This window comes from Gavia stellata, chromosome 3, assembly GCF_030936135.1.
Source record: "Gavia stellata isolate bGavSte3 chromosome 3, bGavSte3.hap2, whole genome shotgun sequence".
NCBI classification, from domain to species: Eukaryota; Metazoa; Chordata; class Aves; order Gaviiformes; family Gaviidae; genus Gavia; species Gavia stellata.
In genome coordinates this window covers 92,893,928-92,915,817 of record NC_082596.1, presented here as the reverse complement: position 1 = coordinate 92,915,817, position 21,890 = coordinate 92,893,928, and the positions used below count along the sequence as shown (strand labels likewise).

At 36.4% G+C, this 21,890-nt stretch overlaps 1 protein-coding gene across 1 annotated transcript in view; it reads right to left on the bottom strand.

Moving 5' to 3' along the window:
• EXOC2 (exocyst complex component 2) overlaps positions 1–21,890 on the bottom strand; it is a 124,265-nt gene that overhangs the window by 34,297 nt on the left and 68,078 nt on the right. Inside the window, exons 14-23 of the mRNA XM_059836331.1 lie at positions 21,176–21,244; positions 20,766–20,923; positions 17,600–17,721; positions 13,935–13,996; positions 10,338–10,418; positions 9,303–9,362; positions 8,369–8,430; positions 7,406–7,472; positions 5,290–5,406; positions 1,039–1,180 (exon numbers count right to left, since the gene is read on the bottom strand). Of these exons, the coding sequence (XP_059692314.1) occupies positions 1,039–1,180; positions 5,290–5,406; positions 7,406–7,472; positions 8,369–8,430; positions 9,303–9,362; positions 10,338–10,418; positions 13,935–13,996; positions 17,600–17,721; positions 20,766–20,923; positions 21,176–21,244 (940 nt within the window). The remainder of the gene's footprint in view (positions 1–1,038; positions 1,181–5,289; positions 5,407–7,405; positions 7,473–8,368; positions 8,431–9,302; positions 9,363–10,337; positions 10,419–13,934; positions 13,997–17,599; positions 17,722–20,765; positions 20,924–21,175; positions 21,245–21,890) is intronic.

Sequence of the window (21,890 nt, the reverse complement as noted above, 5' to 3'; positions counted from 1 at the left end):
TAAATTTGAATGTGCAAGATTAAAATCAAAGTTTTTTCCACTATAAACTGTATTAAGAGCGTATTTTCTGAGCACAGAAGTAGTAACAAAAGACAGAAGAGACACTTTAGAGAAAAGTAATAAACCCTAAAGTCTTCGTGTTTTTAAGGCCCAGCGAGCAAGCACTGCAGCTCTTGATTCACAGATTACAAGCCTGCTTCTTGTAATTACCTTCCTATCAAATTTTACCACAAAACTTCTAAGCTTGCCATATACAACTCTCTGAAACAATCAAAACAAGAAAGTACAATTGTCATGTCAATCATTGATTTACTGAAAATTAATACAAGACCACCTTCAAAATGCCATGTACTATATTACGGCAACTAATTTCTACTTCCTAATAACCAGGCATTCATGTGGTAAGTGATTTAGGTGTATTAGTTTTAGATATGACAAATTGGTTGTTCAAAGGACCTAAATTTTAAGATGTGCACAGTATTCACTACTTAAAAAAGACAGACTCATTTATATTATGCTTCCTTAAAACAGAGGCTCTTAAAGCACTTAAATAACGACTAACATCTCAGTCATTCTAAATACCTTATACCTGCCCTTCTTCAATGGTTTAACATTCTTTGCTGAACAACTGTTACAGTATGCGTTTTCTCTTAATTTTACCTTTTCAGAACTGTAATTACATCTATTACAAAAGTAGCCAGATTCTTTGGAAAAAATCCCAAACAAGCTCAGTGAATTTCATAAGAAAATAGCAACGATGTCTTTCATAATTCTTTCTATTATATACAAGCAATGAAGCAAAATAATCACAAAAAACAAGTATTAAAGAGATTATCAACAATAAAAGCTGCTTTATCATTTGGGGGTATTTGAAAAATGATTTAGGAATTAAGTAAAGTCTGTGAGACAGAGCTTACAATAAGAACTTGTCAAAAGTTAAAAACACAGACTAGAAAAAAGTTTTTAATTGCACAGTATATTTTAGCTCCTATCAATCACTGTTAAAGTAATTTCAGAGTTTAATAAGCAGATATTTACCTGCTGGAACAAGACAGTCTTTCCAATCAAAATATCCTGCATAAATGCCAGGTTCTAATGACCCAACTATCGGATCTGCCTTCAATTCAATGTACATTTCAAACAGTCTTTGATCCAGCTCTTTCAAGGATTCCATGCTAACCTAAAAAAAACAAAACAAAAAAAAGAAAGAACATAATAAATAGTCATTAATTACAAGAATTAAATCACATACCCCCAAAAATTACCTCATATCTTCTTTAAATTTTGCTAAAGAGTAGCAATTACTTACACATTTCAGTTCATAATTGCATACATAAAAACCTAGGAACTTCTATATTATCTGTCCATCCTAGCCAGGATCTTTTTTTTTTCCGTTTGTGCTCAGCAACAGACATTTTTGGGAAAAGTCCAAGGAATGCCAAAGCAGGCAGATCACTCTAATTGTCTAATGGCACAATTTTTTTTCTGCCTATCAGGAGGTCTTGATCTTGCACCAAGTAAACAACTGAATTTTTTCAATGCTTTAAAATATGCCCATAATAATTTCCATCCTGAAACATGAAGATTTTCATATAACACTTAAGATCTACCAATCGTAATATTAGAATTTCTCACTATCTGCTCTATATTTGAAAAATACACAGATTTATTCAGGAGTCTCTGCCTTCTGAAACTGTACATGTCAACTTCCCTACTCTACTTCAAGGCGTATCTGTATAGCAGATGCATAAGCTGCAGCTCACAAACATCTGCAGAATTTTTCTCTTTAACAGCTGTCTATGCAATTTTTAGTAATTCACACAACTTACCCACACTGAAAGCTAAAGGGATATGCACAGTTTGTTCATAGTATCTGAATAACTTTTATAGAAGACTTTTCATTAAACATAGGTACCCCCTGTAATTACAGCTTCTAAAACAATTCTAGAACACAATGTTTATCATAAAAATGTTAAAGTAGAAAGTCAGTATCTTAGGATGGTAATGCATGCTAAATGCAAATAAAAGATGCTGAAAATATCATATGACTTCTACTTAAGTGTATTTATGTTTATAAGTAAGAGCTTAAGCAATAGCAAAGCTTTTAAACTATTACTCATTTTCCTCGACCATTAGGGAAAAAAGCATGGGTTTTTTATATATATACACATGTATATATATGACAATTTCCAGAAGCAAAAGGGTTTAAAAGAGAGGAAGAAGACAAGGCTCTAGATCAAACTGGGAATTCAGAAGAAAGAAGAATACCAAGTCCTTATCATTCCTTTCTAAAGATTTAATGCTGCAAGCTGCAGAATAAGGGATGAAGCTTATTCACTGCAGGGATGTTTCTAAGTTGTGTTCTTCTCTGGCATGTCTATATGCTAAGTGAAGGGAACTGCAATATTTGAGTCAGGAACAGACAGACAGACAAGCGTTCAGGAATGAGATCTTAAGTGCAGGGGAAAACAGGTATTATTGAGTTCAAAGGTGCTGCCAGATTCGGGAAAGTTGGGATGGTGAAGTTGGCGCTCAGAAACAAGAGACACCACTGCTTTCCTGTTTTTCTATCTGATGAACCTCCTTTAATTTGTCACAAGAGGTTCTATATCCCAAAGACAGGATTTTCATGAGGCACTGAGAATTTGGTCCCAGGAGAAGATCAAGGCTACTGTAAATCCAGAATGCATTTCAAGACATTCTTCACTTCAATTTCTCATGATTAGGGAGAGGGAGAATAATTATCTTTAGATCATTCCTATTTAGGTTTGAGCTAGTTGGAAAAATAAAGTACAGGTATTGTCAGACATTGGAATGGGCTGCCCAGGGAGGTGGTTGAGCCACCATCCCTGGAGGTATTTAAAAGATGTGTGGATGAGGTGCTTAGGGACATGGTTTAGTGGTGGACTTAGCAGGGTTAAGTTTATGGTTGGACCTGATGATCTTAAAGGTCTTTTCCAACCTAAACGATTCTATTCTATTCTATGATTCTACAAGTTCCAGTGGGAAGGGCCTGCAAACACGCACCCATTCAAAGAACCTGTGAACCAACTGCTTCAGTTGTCCTTAAAGTATTTTAGAATTAAGTAATTCCACCTTCCACTTCTGCAGTCATTCAATACAAAAGATCATCTGCACATTCAGTACAGGCTTTTTGTTTCATTTGAGTCCTCTTCAACCTGTTTCAAGTTCAATGCACAATTAAGATAGTGGTGGATAACTTTGTTTTTCAGCTGGTGGAAAAATTACAAGAAAGAATGAACAATTCATCTGGATGGTATTTTGAGCCCAAGATGGGGGGGAGCAGAGTAGAAGTCTTCAAAAACTTCCATTGTGTACACCCATTTTCCTGAATCCCAAGTGGAGTAAATACTCATAAAAAAATACAATCCTTTCATTATCTTTCTGCTGTGAACTTCCCTCTAACTACAGTTTTCAATTTTTGTATTAAAGCCATTTTGAGCCTCTGTCCTTGTAACGCCTCTGCCTTACCTATACATAAGAACTGTGGAAACAATTTTATTCAGAAGCGTGATCAATATATGAGATGAATGTTATGGGTTACATAATTTCTTATTCCCTACTTGCTAATTCACTAAACTGATGACAAAAAGTTGAATTAAACAATCTCCACAGAAAAGCACTTGAGTTACGTAGAAATTAAATATAATCACTGGTGAGTACCGTAAGTATGTGCCAAGATGGCACGTGCTAAAGCAGAGTGTAAAGTTTGGCCATTTTATGTAACTTTGTATTTGGCACACTAAGAAAAAAATGGAAATAACAACCATGTAGAATGTCAGGAAATTTTCTTGGTTATAATTTTATGATTTCTGTATTTCAGAATATTAGATAATAATGATTTCCCTTCCTACAAAGGCAACTTTAAAAGACCCCTAACCAAACAGCAGATAGTGAGTTTTGTAGCATGTGTTGCTAAAAACTTAAAAAAATCAATTTATAAAGCTAACACAATTTAAAAGTACAGTTTTGTTTCAGTCTTCTCAGATAAAAATAAATTCTATTTTTATAAGAATTTGTCAATTCTTTATTGCAAATTGATCTAATAGTTAAATTAATAAACTTACAGAAGTTTAGGTGACAGAACAAAAACCTGAAACAATTAATCAATGCCTCTAAACTTCTGTGAGCTTCTACCCTCTCAAAGTTAATGAAGGGTTCAAAAATTTCCCTCTTAAAGATGACTATCTAATTATCCAAATCCTCCCAGGTAGCATTACTATTGATGCATCCTATATATGCAGTACTGCAACAGTCAGTGCTTTCAAAGCGTTAACACAGATTTGAAATTAGTCTGCGACTTCAACATTTGAATTTTTTCATTAATAAACCTTCTAGACTTCTAATGGCAATACTTTGATGTGGCTGTACAAGACAGTGTGTTGAATACATACATAACAGATGTCTTATTTGCTTATACAGACAACACTAACTGTACCTAGCTCAACCCTCAGCTGTCTCAGTAGCAGCGAACGGCAATATCCAGAGTAATTTTGTACACTGTACTAACCATACAAATCATATCAACCCCACTTAAATGCTATTCAAAATTACTTCAGCCACAGAAATTCAAATAACATTGAGGCAGAATGGGACTAAGGACGTACTACATAGTAGAAACATCAGTTTGAGTGAAATACTGTACTCTGTACTGGAAAAGATAACATTTTACTTCCAACCAACAAATGTTTCTGGAAATAAACTAGCTTTATGGTCCTAAGGATTAAGTCACAACATTTCTCATAAAAAATGATTAATCTTTACAAAAAGGCAGGAAAATGAGACAGCTACTGCCGCCCACTTTGACATTTTCGTTCTTTGAAAAAAAAAAAAAACCACACACCAAAACACAACAAAAAACCTGAACTAGTTTATGAACAACAGTTATCAGTAACACAGATTGCCAGATGAAATAATTTATCAAGTATATTTCTGAGATAACAATCTTTTATTCTCTGCATTAAGAAAACACAGTGACATTAAACAGCTTTACTAAGAAATCTGATAAGCTTTGCCATTGAACACACAAGTCCTGAATAAGAAGTCACATTTTCTATAGCAGCTATTTAAGTCTTATAGGGACACATACAACAATATCATTGCTGTTGTTGTGTCCAACTGATGCTTGGAGTCCCACTCATTTGTAGATGGCTCACCCAAGAGTCGTTTTGGCCATTTGAAAACTTGCACTTAATTTCCACAGAAAGTAAGACAAATAAAAACTGTCTCCTTCAAGCAATGATACTTCATTCCAGTGCTCTCACTTACTTGAGTTATTTTTTCAACACCTTGAAAGCCGTGTTTCTCAAAATGTTCAGCTATATTTAGGAAGGTATGACGTTCCAGATAGCGGCAGTTACTGAGTGCAATTAAAAGCCTGTGTTCCTAGAAATTTGTTTTAAGAGAAGAAAGAGTATAAAAGTTAGAAAAAAGAAATATCAGCATGACCAATACTGTAAATGTATAGTATTTTATTGACACTGTGTGTGATAAACATGCTGATAAATAAAGTGGAATTTACAAATATTTTTGTCAATAAAACACCAAGAACTGAGTGAATATCAGGTATGATGATTGAACATGTATGCTTTTTCTTATAGGATCTGGAGCATTCACTAGAGTAGCTGTGACTAATACAGTATCGTGGTTAAGACTTCTTTACAAAAATTAGGTTTGGACAGCTTTCCAGGAAGCTGTTTCTGACTTTTACTTTGTTTCAAGAAATATGCTAAGAATTATGACCATCATAAAATGAACTGAAGATCATCTTCATTTTCACATGAAGCTGGCTAAAACAAGGGAACCAAAACAGGTACTGAACGAATGCACTCACCCGTTCTAAAATACTAGAAGGTTCAGTAGTACATAACATAATTTCAGCAGTTAATTTGAAAAAAATCTAGGTCTTTATAACTTCTCTGTTCTTCAATGGTTTTTTTTAATTACAAGAAGGTCAAATACATTTTGGAGTTGAGATACCAGAATTCCCTTTCTATGACCTTGGTGTAACAAGGTGTAGTTTCCAAAGAGACAGAAAACCAAACAAGACAGAACTACTATTTAAATAGATTTGGTTTTCCCTCTTCCACTCTCCTTCTACCTCAGATGGAAGTTCAAAATCAACACCAGCAAGTATTTTGAAAACAAAATTATTTGGAAATGAAGTCATCATAATAGTGCAGATCTGATTAAAAATGGTGTTGGTTTTCAGACTCAGAATTTCTGACAGTTTTGTATTCCAGTAATACGATGACTAGTATTGTGATGTGCAGTTAGCTACTACTTTAAATTGTAATCAGTTGGTATACAGACTATTCAAAAAATGAGAATTTTAATAATACAGTGACAAATCTTACTTTGGTCACTTACTTTCTCTGTTCTCATTACTCAACCAAGAAAGAGAAGATAAAGTGTTCTGGGATTTACAGAAAAAATTAATATGATAACATGGAAACCAAACATTGTCTAAAATTGTTGATTTCTTTTTTATTTAAACTTTCATCCCTATGACATATGGGAGGAAGTCACAGCTACAAAAAGTTACTTTGTCAACAACTAATATAAAAATCTATGTGTTGCAGGAATAAAATTATATAAAGAACTAATTATTATAGTCTGCAATTCAGAAACTTGGTCTGATTTGGCAATCTGTGATTCTTTATTGTAGCAGGAATGCTTATTGCTCTTTTAAATGAGGCAAAGCTGGGCTGCTGACAACACTTATAACCTGTACTAAGGAATATTAACTTCACAAGAGGTTCTCACTAAGTTTCTTGCAGGGAACAGCTACATTTTTTCATCAGCCACTGGGCTAGAAGTAAGCACATTAACCAAAGTGAAAGTCCCATGAATATGACAAATGTTTTTTCCAATTTCCTAAAAACCAAAACCAAACAAGCCAAACAAATAATCAATACTTAATCTCAGTATTTTTTTTTTGGGGGGGGGGGGGAAACTACATTACTGAATATCTGTATCTTCATGGGTTTTAAAAAGTAACTAACAACCAGACCAGTTCTTATAAATTATAACAAGGTGATAAATCAAAAGTCAAATCCTCAGCTGTCAATACCAGTGCTATTTTCTCTGGTTTCAATGATGCCATTTTAGTTTCTGGTTTCAAAAAATGTCTTCATTAGTTACCTTAAAATGGTATACTAAGATACATAAACAGTGCTTTTAGAGACCCTTCTAGTCAAGCCTTATATACTTGTATTTTTAATGCTTTATACATATGTATCTAGGAAATGCCTTTAGAACACACAATTGCTCTCTTAAAAAGGAAAACAAAAAACTGAAACACAACAAAAAAAGGACCCCATTCCTGTAACTTTGAGAAATATTAGGTTTCACATCAGCTTTTAGAAATAGAAGCCAAACTTACTGAAGAAAGGCTCGAGTCTTCATGAATGCTTCCAAACAAATCTGGAGATGAAACATCAACTGAAAGACTAGGAATATTGTTTAAAAAGTGAGTAGTATAGCGCTTTTGATTATCTGATACATAGTGGACTCAAACAGTTGGAACAGAAGACTAGAACCTTGTTTTAAGCCCCCTTGCACCAGATAATAAAGTAGCCCACGTTGCTCAGTTTTTCTAAGATGTCCACAAAGCCTGCAGGAGCTTTGGGGACAGACAGTACTATTCTTTCCTTCTTAAAGCATTTTTATCTTCTACAATTTCTCTGGTTTGTTACAGATTCTGTTTTGTTTTTACACCTATCCAGCTAACAAAAGTCATCCATATAGCAAAGAAGTGGCATTTAGAAGCGTAGTTAATTTGTCTTTTTCTAATGCATATTGCAGGTACCAATATTTGCCAAGTCTCTGGCTTTTCACAAAGAAATGATTGGTACTCTTGGAAACTCAGGCTATTCTGACTTGTTTTGGTCTCTAAAATAAGTGGCTCACGAGCAACTATTGAACAAACGTTCAAGAATTTAGCAGAAATACCAATAGAACCGGCCAAAATAGAAGGGAAGAAAAGAAAAGGCAGGGGCTGTTTCTCCATGACTAGACATTACTTAGTGACAAGGACAACTCATTCCATATAAGGTCATGTCAAAAACAACATACCTGCTGCTACAGCACACAACAATTGTCATTGAATAAAATGGTATAAGTAATACCATATTCATTATCTTGCACAGTATTTATTACATGATGTCACTCAATTGTTTGGCATAAAAAGTATCTGCTCTTATTTCAAAGCATCACTAATCAGAGCCAAAAGTATTCACAAGAAAAAGGAAATACCTGAGAGGATAAAACCACACCACCACTGAAATTTGAGACTTGCACCCCCAATTTCAGAGTACTATACCTAGGTCCTATTTATTTTACTTACTGTGATGTATCTATGTCACCATCAGGTTTGGTGCTCAGTTGTTCCAAACAGTCTATAAAGACCTAGGAAACAATAAAGCAAGATCTACATTTTCTGCCAGAACTAAAAAAAAATATTCTTAAATTCACTTTTACTACAGTCAAGAGAAGCAGAACAATCATCATCACCTTTCTTTGTCTTAAACCTTACATACATACTGTTACATTTTAGTGACACCTTTTGAATGCATATTTTCAATTTTATATGCATCACGGTTTACTTGTAGCAAAACACAGAAGTTTTTAATCCTGCTAAGCGATTCTCATCATGCATGGCTAAAATTATGCAGTGATAATCTGCTGATTTGCAAAGACAGCACTGTTAATAGTTTTCAAGTGCTCAATCTGAACAGTTGATCCCAAGTAAACATCACAGAAGCATCAACTAAAATCCATCTTTTGCTCTGGCTCATGGTTTCTTATTTGAGATGACTATAAAAACGGTTCAAAAGCCTAAAGCATGCTATTATCTAATTTCAAATATATTTAAAACCCCCAGATTTTGTTACAAAGAATATTGGTTTCTGATACAAAAATTAAAAGCTAGATCTTCAGCTGATGAAAATCAGCATCGCTCCTTTTACTGCAGTATATCGATGTTAGATGACATCAGCTCAGCAACTGTCTCTCAATCATCAGTAAAATCTTGAACAGTCACAATCAGTAAGATACTTGAATACGTCACTTACTCACCCTCTGAGGATTTGATATCATCAGATTCAGCTAGTAAGCTCTACATACTTTTAAAGTCAAACATTTCTCAGTATCCTAGAGTGTATCAGAGGAATAACAGTCATCAACTTAAGCTACCTTTTGGGAGGTGGGCAGGGTACAAAGCACACATTTTTGTTGATCACTTGTGTTCACAATTTCATACTTAAAAGTGCTCGAGTTACCTGCATGATCCCAATGCTTAACTGGCACACATCCTCCTGTGTTTTCTGCTGCTGGAAAACCTGAAGATGCAAGCATATTATTTTAGCAGAACAGCTTCACATGGCCTTGTTCTCAAGGAAGTAACCTATCCCTAAAGAGATGACACAATTATAGGAATGGCTGCTGGGACACAGTGTTTTCTCATGGATCAATTTCAATTTTTCCCCACCCTAAAAATGGGGAGAAAGAAAACAAGTCCCAACAAATAGTTTGACAAGCATGAGGAGATAACACACTAAAAGGAAAGAAGTCGTAGTACCTAGTACATGTGATATGTATCATTGTTGGCTAATGGAATTGTAGCAAGAGCTCCCAGGATGTTCAAAGAACTTTGCACCTTAACAAGAAGGATTCACCATGCACTGCAGATTCTTTTGAATAATGTTCATTAAGAAACTAGACAAGCTAGCTGTAAAAATTAAAATAAGGGAGGAGAAAGAAACAATACCCATACAGAGGGGCCCAAGGGACTTTGGAAAAGTGTTAAACTTCCTTATATCACTGAAACCTGAAAGAAAACATCAGTATTATAATCAATCAGGGCCTCAAGATACTAAATGGATGGAGACGAGCAGGACTCCTGATTTAGAATCAGGAAAGCTTACAGAAGTAAAAAGCTGAATCCAAGTTGTGCAAGTAGTTTGGATGCAACACTGACTGAAGAGTAACTCCTAGGAATGCCCCCCCCCTTTTTTTTTCTCCATGTAAATAAAGTCTCATCTACTGCTATCTGAAAATTACATTAGTAGCATTTTTTCAAAAGAAGAGCTTTAAAGATTTAAATATAGGTCCAATCTGCCCCATATACACACAATTACTCCAACAAAGGAAACACAAACAGAATTCTGAAAGCTAGCAGCAGTGAAAAGGGTGTACACAGAAAAAAATAAAGAGGAAAGTTATACCCCTGTATCATTCTCTGAAAGTTCTTGTTCTGAAACCCAACAGCAATGTACATAAAAAGAACGAAAATAAAAGCATAAATCAAAACTTACGCTGGCCTCTCCAGGTTTGCAGTCCAGCACAGTTTTAAGAGATTGCAAGGAATGTATAATGCACTGTTCAAACTGGGATGGCTGAAAGGCAAATGACTTGTTAGTTTTAGATAAACATGTCAAATGTATACTACACAAATATATAAAGACTTCCATGCCATATGGTAAGCTCTTTATTTCCAAATTATCCCAAATATGGAAAAAAAAAAAAATCACAATTCATTTATTACCAGAGGACCCCTTTGTAGTGATATACTTTTGTACTTATCTACAGAATTACCACCTTAGGCCAAAGTACTTTTTCTTATCTGAATGAGAGACTTCTACCCCAAACAGGCTCCTCTGAAAGGGTCGTGAAAGATTTTTATAGCTTGTTTGTGATACCATATATTTCCACTTACATTACAGACACCTGTGACACTCACCCTCCTCCCCTCCTTGATCTAAGTTGAGATAGAATTCCATCTGGGATACCCAATGTTTCTGCATTCTATTTCAGCAAAAAGTTTCCAAGAAAAACAGACTGAAATCGCTTTCATGTGGAGGAAGTAAACCCACTGGTTTGGGGGGCTTTTATTACCTTCAGGTTTCCAAACCTGAAGTATGAATGTCTTGATACATGTATCAATTTCACTCTGAAAGTGCAAACGAGTTCACAGCATCAGAGTCATCACTCATTTTTTCCTTGTCTTTCTCTCTTCCCTGTTAAGTCACACCTTTTTTTTTTTTCTTAATGAGGCTGCCTGCTGGTATTAGGCAGGAAGCTGTTGTAAAGGGCGATGTGAAGCAGAGAGGTGTCATTGCTCTAGAAAAGAGGGACATCATCCTATTGGACTTGGGTCAAAGAGGTGGACAAAAAAGGTTTTTAAGCCATGTAAACCTGCTTTTCATCCAGTAGATAATTTATGGCACGTCACCAACTTTAGGCTTAGGAGTAACTTATTTCTGTAAATGCTGGGGTGGAGGTGGATCATCACAGAATCATTAAGGTCGGAAAAGACCTGCAAGATCATCAAGTCCAACCATTAATCCAACACCACCATGCTCACTAAATCATGTCCTGAAGTGCCACGTCTACACGTTTTTTGAACGCCTCCAATGATGGTGACTCCATCACCTCCCTGGGCAGCCTCTTCCAATGCTTCACCATTCTCTCAGTAAAGAAATTTTTCCTAATATCCAGCCTAAACCTCCCCTGGCACAACTTGAGGCCATTTCCTCTTGTCCTGTCGCTACTCACTTGGGAGAAGAGACCAACACCCACCTCTCTGCAACCCCCTTTCAGGTAGTTGTAGAGAGCAAGAAGGTCTCCCCTCAGCCTCCTCTTCTCCAGGCTGAACAACCCCAGCTCCCTCAGCCGCTCCTCATCAGACTTGTGCTCCAGACCCCTCACCAGCTTCGTCGCCCTTCTCTGGACATGCTCCAGCACCTCAATGTCCTTCTTGTAGTGAGGAGCCCAAAACTGAACACAGGATTCGAGGTGCGGCCTCACCAGCGCCGAGTACAGGGGCACGATCACTTCCCTACTCCTGCTGGCCACACTATTTCTGATACAAGCCAGGATGCTGTTGGCCTTCTTGGCCACCTGGGCACACTGCTGGCTCATAATCAGCCGGCTGTCAACCAACACCCCCAGGTATTTTTCTGCAGGACAGCTTTCCAGCCACTCGTCCCCAAGCCTGTAGCATTGCATGGGGTTGTTGTGACCCAAGTGCAGGACCCGGCACTTGGCCTTATTAAAACTCATACAATTGGCCTCGGCCCATTGGTCCAGCCTGTCCAGATCCCTCTGCAGAGCCTGCATGAATGCAATGCCTGCACGGCAACCTGAAAATCATGAAAAAAGCCACTAAGACAATCTGTATTTATTATTTTTGGATCCGATTAAAAGAAAAAGAACAGCAGTAAAGTGCTGCTCTTGTTTTTTTGTTTCCACATAATAAAACATCACACCTCAGGAAAATAAAGCTGTTCAGATATGTTATTCTTTGGACATTATGAAACTGAGGGAAGTTGGTTCTGTGTCTTACTGTATCTTTTACCTGTAATATAAATGCTAAAGGGGTTATCAACCAGTATTTCCTACAAACTTAAAATACAGTTTCTATCTTAAGCCTAAAATGTCCCCATAGAGACTGCCTATACTTATACTGGTTAAATTTTGCTACAATTTTTGCTATATTACCCCAACGAACTCTACTTTAGTAGATAAATAACCCTGCCATGACAAAACATAGTCAACCGCCACCATAAAAATTTGGCATGTCTCAACCAGAGCCTCAAAAGGTATCTAGGGAAGTGCTGTATACAAGGAATTCATGGGTGATTTCTAAATACAGAAAAGACTTAAGCAGTTTTTAAAACAAAGATGGGTTAGGATACAGCAAAAGCATAAAGAAACAAAGCTCTCGTGGAAGATACTTCCTCCTCCATCTATTTTACACATGAATAGAGTGAAAAACAGAAAAGTTAAGGGACTTGCCCAAGTCAGCAGCAACTGAAACCAAGACCAGAAGCTGTAAAACTGGTTACAATACTACAATTGCCCAACAACACTCCTTCCTACAATGTGTATATTGTGATTGCTTAATGCCCTCCTACTCAACTTCAAACACATATTTATAGAAGCAAATAAGAAAAACTAAAAAAGTCTGTGAAGCATTCTCTTAGATAATATACACAAAGCAACTCTCCCTCCCACAGGCCCTTTCTGCTTTCGCAGATTGTTTTTAAGTCACACCTACAACACGCATGCTGCGTTTTAGGCATTACTCATTATTGTGTATTTCCAGAAAGCATCTCACTAATTTATCTGAATTTGGTTTCAAGTCATTTGTTGTTTGTGTGTAGGCAATCTCCTAAATTAGTTGCTTTTCAGTTCAATTTCTCATTATAACATATAAGTGACCTATTTATTTAGCTACAGACCAATTCCATGGTAGTGTGCCTATTAAGTTATGAAGCATTGTGATGTGAAATGAACTTGTGACCTCAAAAATATTTTTACAACAGTAAACCATCCCTAAAATAAGATGCTTAACAATGAAAGTTATTATTGTTTATCTCAGCAAAATCATGCTACAGGTCAGCAGTAATTTTACTGATACATTTAAATAACCCTACTTAAGGCAGAAAGTTGTGCTACATATCTTGATGCCCAATTCTTATTTATTTTTGTCTCTCAATACATGGCACAAATCTGCAAAGCTTTTATTTGTGCTTTTTTTTTGTTCTGCACTTTCAAAAAACATTGCTGCCTAGTAGTACCATTAACACTTAAAGTTACTTCAGACATAATAGTTTAAGAAGTACAAATAAAAATTTTGGAAAAGGAAGAAAAGAAAAAAATAACTTTGTGTTTGATGATGGGATCTGTTAGAAGTGCTGTAAATAAGCAACCATCCAAACAAAAAATTTTGTATTTTTTATCTTCCTATATTTTTGTATCCTAATAAAATTATAGATACCAGTATGTGCACATACAGACAAAATCCAAAATAATTCCATTTTTGGTGAATATAGAAACCAGTTTCATTACACTTGCAAAAAAAAAAATCCAGCAAAGGAAGTACCTACAAGACACACAAGTATACCCACCAAGGATGTCAAACCTTCATTGTCAACAACCCAGTCTTCCTTTTCAGCTAACCTCTTTATATCTGTAATACAGAGCAAGAGGGGGAAGGAGGAGGGAGGGAGAAGGTATTAATTTTCATTGTTAAAAACTCCTTGAACTTGAAAAGATAAACCACAGACATTGGGACTGCAATGACTAGGCACACAAGCAAATAGCACTAAAAGCTTCAAAGCTTTCAGCATTCTCAAATGACTAAGAATGGAACTCATACATGGTATGCTGGTGACACCACAGAGAAGCATATCTATGATACATGGCAAGAGTTGCATGAAGCACCTTTTACTGGAAAGCTTAAAATTAAAGGAATATTGTGAAGACTTTGGGTTTGTTTTTAATTTGTAAATTTTTAATCACAACATAAAATACTGCATTTAAGTACCCAAGTATCTAGTCTATTATACTCCAGCTCTTAATTAAAAATGAAAGAACGACTGCCTAGAATTTTAGCAAAGACAGAAAGGACTGCATATAATTTATATTTAATAACTATAAAAGAGGCTCAGATTCCCCACTCAGGGTCAGGAATCCATTGTGCTAGACTTTCTTCAAAAATACATGAAGGCATATGCAAAAAGCACTCTCTTCCGCTACCCAGAAGGTGCCAAGTTCTGTAGGCTTACTGAAGCTCACAGGAGCAAAGTCAGGTTCTGAATCCAAAACTCACGCACTGTAAACAAAATTCCTCTGTGGACGCATGCATTCTGCATCATCGCTTTTTTTTGGGCTTAATCGACTTGTAAACAGAACAAAGACGAACAGTGTGCAGTTTGTGGGGGCTTTGACATATAGTTTTTCACAAACAAATTGCTCATCAGAACTGTCTGTACATCATGAAACTCCCTTCTAAATAAGCAAAAATTTTGGTGAATTATCGTCTCTCCCCAAAATCCAAGAAAAGAGGATAACTAAAGCATACTGAAAGCTATCTTCACTATCTCGGTGCTTTAATTAGCTAAATTAAGAAGCTTGATTATGGCATCATACCCTGCAATTCTACATCTCATGGAAGTATAGGCTTAGTGAGGATAAAAAGTATTAAGGGATTATGCAGAATTACTCTGTTCATTTCCCCATTTGGTAAACCTCTCATTCAATCAATATTCTTGCAAGGCTTTAGATTGCACTGGTCAGCCTTTACAAGTTTTTGTGGGTGCTCACTTTTGCATTCTGTTCTGAGCTAACACAAATACAAAAGAAACAAATTTATTTCTTGTATTTCACTGCTCACCAAATTCCAGTCAAATACATTTGTGTAAACCCCCTGTCTAGTCTGGCATTCACATAATTTGGCTTTCATGACCTTTATGACCAGTGATCACATATGAGAGGGAAAGAACACAGACTGCTTCTCAGGGCCAGCATGAGTATATGGTGTTTATCATAAGACAACAAGAAAACCCTGTGAGTGGGCAGATTTGTCCTATTTAAATAGCTAGAGTGCTCCGTTAAAAATTTTAACTGATCTGAATGCCTTTACCAACTTATAACACACAGCAAGAGATGAAACTGAACTTTGTATCAGCAGTTTACGCAGCTCATATTTCAGATTATAGAAGTGAGACTCAAGTCTAGGAGGAGCCTTTTGACGTACATATTACAGATATAACTACATTCAAAATCCATTTATATAGCTCCATGGGAATACCCGTTAACTGTTCTTTCACTGGTTCCCTAAAAATAACAGTTTCCCCAAGGGCCCAATTAACCTGGTCCTGTCCAGAAAAACTATCTAAACATATTCAACATATGCAATTTTCCTTTAGCTGGTAAAGAACAAAAAAGGGTCCCATAGATAAGGCACACAGTGCAACAGTATGGAATGAGAATCATTATACAGGCAGGCATCTTTTCTCTTCTCCTGTTTGATGCTACAGCCAATACACAGAACTGCTTCACTGATAGAGGATGGAAGCAGCAGTCGAGGAAGGCTGCCGTTATTGGCTAGATGAAAGAGATACATCATCCAGCCGTATAACATCCCAGCATCTTAAGGGAATCTGTTCTCTTTTGACTCAAGAAAGATAAGTATGAATAAAGATGCTCGACGAAATAGAGAATCGTTCACACATAGACTGCTAAGTCTGCTTTTATAAAAATCTAAGGTACAGACTACCACAAGAGTTTTTCCTCTACAGAACGTGTGTGGCCAGCAATCAGGACGTAAGAAGCAGAAACTCTGGATCTGAACAAAGAACTGGGCTATTGTTATGATGCAACAAGTAGGCAAAACCAGTAAGATAGCAGACTTTTTGGCTGAAAGTGTCATCATTAATCACTTATCAGAGCTCTCTGGACTGCACTGGAGAAGCTAGGTGGATAGCTCACAGAGATTTGATAAGCTAAGGATTGCCAGTAAAACAGTTTGGAGTTAGGCACTTCCTTCATTTGAAACAGTCAGGAAATCTGAGGGATCATTTACAATTCCTAGACAGAGGGCAGTCAGTCCAACAGGACAGCCTCATGTCACAATTGAAAAGAAAAAAAAGAATCTTCCTCACCTGCCATTTAAAAAAAAATTGATCTCAATTGTGCTAAGTGAAGAAAAGCAAAAGAGACTTCCTCATACTGAAATATATATATTTCACACTGAAATCTGAAATAGTGATAATACTCTCCCTAAGGAGTTTTAAAGAGACAAGACAACGCATGTACTTGTATGGCCAACTAGCCTGATACTAATGCAGAAAAATAATGTTAACACTGAAATGGGATTTAATAGAAGAACTATGAGCCAAGAATACATTTCATATCAACATTGTATCAAATAAACCATAGAGGCTTTATGATTTGTTGTCACCAAAAGTTTAAAAATTTGCTTAATATAGCCACCTGCACCTAGCACACTTAAGGCTTGGGTAAAACACCTAGCTTCATGTCAGCCTGCAAAATAATGATGAATCATATGTTAAAGATTTAATCTTACAATTTAATCAGTTTTTAAAAAGCCCTAATTTTTTTTAACATTGAGGGTAATTAGTCTTTTGGAAAAAAACCCTGCTAAGTGAATTAGTAGATCAATCTGCCCTGAGATTTTGAGAGACATTTATTTCTGGAAGATTTACTTCATTCACATTCAGGTTTCAGAGTTGAATACAAGATGAATGGCCTCTGATGCACATAGAGTCACATTAGATTTAGAGAATGTGTTACTGGCCTTGACAATCCAGACATTTATGGCAAAAGCTATGTACACAGTAGGAAGCCTAGAAAACACACAACTAAAATACTCCATAAAAGGCTGTGGATTTTTTTTTCTTGGGGGTGGGGCATTGCTTATTTAATTCTTCACTTTATAGAAGAACTCAAAAAAGAAAATAAATGATATTTCCAATATGAAAAAGCTGCATCATGAGATAAATCACTTACATTGTAAAACTGTCCCAACCCAAATGAAATAGATCTGAAGTACTGTATTCATTAGCCTAAGGAAAGAAAAGACTCATAATGCACATTTCTGTCAGAAAAGTAAAATACTTGAGCTAACTCTTGTGAGATATTACAGAACTCAGAAGTCCACTGCCACTACAATATTGGTAACAAACATGGTGATCTTCCAGAACATGGTTTGATCTAATCAGAAGCAAAAATATACGACAGTGCAGAAAGACCTGCAGCCTTTTATTACCTTCAGCTGTGTGTTGTAAGGTCACTATAATGCAACGTAAACGAAGGTCCAAAATAAGATCCTGGATTATCTGAAGCATATCATTGGGTATCTCGAGTGCAGTAAGAGACTCAGAACTAAGCCTGGAAAGCAAATAAAATTAGACTGAAGTGTAAATATGCAGGGTTTTTAAGCTGATGCAACTTCATTGAATTTTTTTTAGACATTTTCTGTGTATGTGAAAACAGTAGCTCCATCCGCAGTGAGCCTTTGAAAACTGATTATCCCATTCAGAGAAGATAATTTTTTGCTTAATTTGGAAGCTTGCAAACACAGATTTATTTTTTTGTAACATTACAATAATTTCATAGCAACATGCCAACTTTTCCCACTGTCCTCTTGCACTTTCCCACCCGCCTTTCTGCATCCATCTTTTATCTTACAATCCAAGAATAAACCTTTTGGAGCAAAAGTAGCTTTTTTCTGGTTTTAGGTGAATGCCTAGGCCTACAACAGGGTGTCTGAGATATTGTTTACCCGCATTTACAACAGTAACAGCCATCAAGCTGTTCAAATGGTGATGTGGCTGTGCATCAGATTGCTAAAAGTACACACATTTAAGGAGCCAAAAATACAGCTACTGCATCACCTGCGAAGTGAAGAGTGAATTCATTCACTGTTTTGCTCCCAACTCCGACCAGGCACAAATCACCAGCTGAGTATGGAAACATTAATTTCCATCTTTTCCTTCAGAAATACTAACACAGCAGCTGCTTACAAGGAATAGCATTTCAGCTTTTAACTAAAAGGCTGCAGTTGTGCTCAGACTTTAGTTAGGGGCACAAAGTGAGGTTTACTGCTTTTATCCTACTCTTGGATATTTAAGCAAGGATAATTCAAATGCAGTTATTGCTGTTTGCCCTACTGCTAATACTGAGCAAAGCACAGGTACTAGAAAACGCCAAAGAACAGGAGTAGGAAAGCACAAGCAAAGAAGTTGGAGTAGTAAGTGGAACAATTCCAACCATCCACCTGTTGGCTCCAGTTCCTTTTACCCTCAGTGTTGGGCCTAAACCATCAAAACTCCACTATTAACCAGACTGTTATCTGCTCAGCACAACTACTGAATTAGTAGATTACATAAATCTGCACTATCTCAGCCATCCAGGAAACACAGGATGTAAATACCCATCTGTGAGAAGTTTAAGTGACTTTAGACTGCACAGAAGTCCTGTACTTAGAGCTGATTCCATTTTTTAGGGAGCACGCAGCTGTCACATCCCTAAGACCATCTTTTCCTCATATAACTCACCCTAACAAATACATACCTTTCTATCCTTACAACAAGGCAAAAAGTCTTGCCAACAACAGCTTCACCTTATTGCGTAGCTCTAATTTACCCTCTGGAACCTATTCAAACCAGGCAATGACAGAATGGGGTACAAGAGAAAGACTGTACAACCACCCCACTTTAAGCTGTGTGATACATATAACCAAGCAGAAAAATTAAGAACACACAGATGCAATGCTAACTCCTTGCTGTCTAATTTTGTAAGTTTTAGTGTTTAAGACAAGCAGAAAACAGTAAATCATTTGTGAGATAATAGAATTTTATTCTTTTCAGTCATGTGCTTCATAGTGTTAGGAACTATAAAAATAAGACTTAAGCTTTGCAACAAATAAGGTTAACTTTGCAACAAAAGGTCTTTATGCAACGTGTAGACTCTTCACGAGAAGAGTCCACCTTCATCGTTGGTGTGAGTCACAAGAATTTATTGATTGTCAAACAATGTGGGGGCTCAAAAAGAACTTCTGACCTGGTCATCACTGCTCAGTACTCCATCATGGTATCTTCATTTCATCTTCTCTAGATTGCCCCTTTTCTTCTCTACTTTTAATGGCTTTGGATTGAAGTCTAGCTCACTTTAGTAAAGTGCCAGCACAGGCATCAGTAAAAAACATGAGGTGGGGGAAAAAAGAGTAGGAGGGAGAGAGAATTTCCCCGGCGCTTAGTTCAGTTGTTCATTAGTAGGGCAGTCGCCAGAAAGCAAGGAGATTCTCTGAAAAAGAGCCTTCACATATCCTCTATACTCAACCTGGATCACACCTCAGCAGGACTGTGAAGCACAACCAACCTTTAGAGAATCTGTTGGTTAAAATTCCAAGCCAATATTACAGATGTGCAAGTGTTAAATTCTAGAATTTTATAATTTGAGTGAAATTGGATTGCTTCTCATAAAAAGGCAACACTGGTGCCAAAGCCTGTTCCCTTGCCCCTTTACATCTTTTCATCAAATGCCAAGTCAGTTCCTTCTCAAATTGGAAGCTTTCCATAAAATTCAGCCAGAGTAAGAAACTTCACATGGAAATATTTTTCTGAATGGTTAAAGTACAGATACTGTAACTGACAATAGACTTTGGGAAAATGTTAAACAGAGTTGACAACAGGTATGTATCATTGCTAGCTGAACCACAATAAGAATATCTATATGTGATTATACCCCCCTTCTTTTCTTCCTCTGTGCTTTGCTTGTTACCTACTTTGAAAACTGCAGATAAAAAGTACAGTATCATATCCAGGTATTACTCAATTTTCCAAAAGATAATGACAGTTCTTATAACCTCCATAGACAAATGAAAACAAATTCTGTGTATGAGACATTTTGTAATAAATTATGTTCGCATTACTAAGTTTATAAACATAATTATAAGCAGAATGACATTATAAGCAGGAGTATCACCTTCCATAAAACAACAGTAAAAGTTATTATTTAAGAATGATACTAAAGTGAGAAGCATGCTATTTTCACTCATTTTGGCAGAGATAGGAAGACGTGTAGCAAATGATGCAGACAATTGCTTTCTACCCTAAAGAAACAAATTCTGTTTCATTCACAGTGTCTATGCTGTGCCTGGCAAATATTTTACTCAAACCTTTTCCTAAGATGCTGTGGGGTAAAAAAAAAGAATATATCATTACGTAATAAGGCTATACCATGAGACATTATTGACTACATTTGCACATAGAATCCTAAATCTGCCTTAAGTAATTTTTTTGTAATCCTATTTTTGAAAATGTTAACATTCTCAGTACTCAGGGTATTTAATGCAATAAATAAAGCAATTTATCTTAAAGCACACGTATCCCAGGAATAGCATCATTTTGTAGGTCCACAGATCCATTTACCTTACAGTCTGGATAACATGTGTTAGCCACTGGCCAGAAAGTTCAGATTTCATCTCCCAGCCACCATACTGTCTTGATTCTCCTTCTCTGAGGCTGAATGGAAGCAAAGCTCCACGGATAAGTTTTACCAGAGAGTGCATCACTTCCTGAATCATTTTCTGCATCAGAAGAAGGGAAAGAAAAATCAAGCAAAAAGCTCTATCAATGTGCTTAAGCAGCCATGAACTTCCTATATGCAACAGCTTGGAATGTATGATTTACAGGTGGCTCCACCTGGTAGACAGCAGAATAGAAGGAGGTATAAGGCCACACAGATGACTTAAGAAATCCGATTTTCAAGGTGGTGACACTAAAGCATCTTGCTATGAAGGACAACTGAAGGAAAGCAAGGTTTTCCCCCCATAACTTACCTTGAAATCATTTTGTCTTTGCCTAGCGTTTTTCTTTGATCTTTCCATTTGGCCAGATTTTTCAGCAGTCTTATGAAAATGAGAAAATTGAAAAGTGTAAGTATCTCACAGCCACTGTTAAAATAATTCTGAAAAAAGGGGGTTTCAAAGTGGAGAAGTGAAAACCAATGAGTTTATGATGCAATTATAAAAACTAACTCACAGCATCTCAATAAGCAAAGACTACATATATCAATAAACTCTACTTCCTGTAGTCAGTGTGCGAATGTTTAATTCTAAGGAACAATGCGTATTTAAGACAAAGTCAGAGACAAGCATAAAAGAATAGCTCAAGCAATATGAACTTCATAAGGTCAAAGTACTGTCAATGCAATATCAGTGAGAGCTAAGACATATATAGTCCAATTGTGCATCAAGTTCATATGAAGAAACTATTTTCTCAGTGTGGAAGCTGCCCAGAGAAGGACATCAATGTGAAGTGGGAGACACTTCTTGGAATGAGGGCAATTTGGAACCATAACATGTGAGGGGGAGGGTTGAGGGGTTTTTGTTTGTTTTTAGGAACAGTGTTTTGTTGACAATGCTCTTTAAATAATTCAACTAACTGTAAAAGAGACTCTGCAAAATAATCAGCATCTTCATGGACAGTTCACTTCTTTGAAAACTCAGGAACGTGTGCACACTTTGCATGAGACAGTTACAGTTGAAGAAAAAC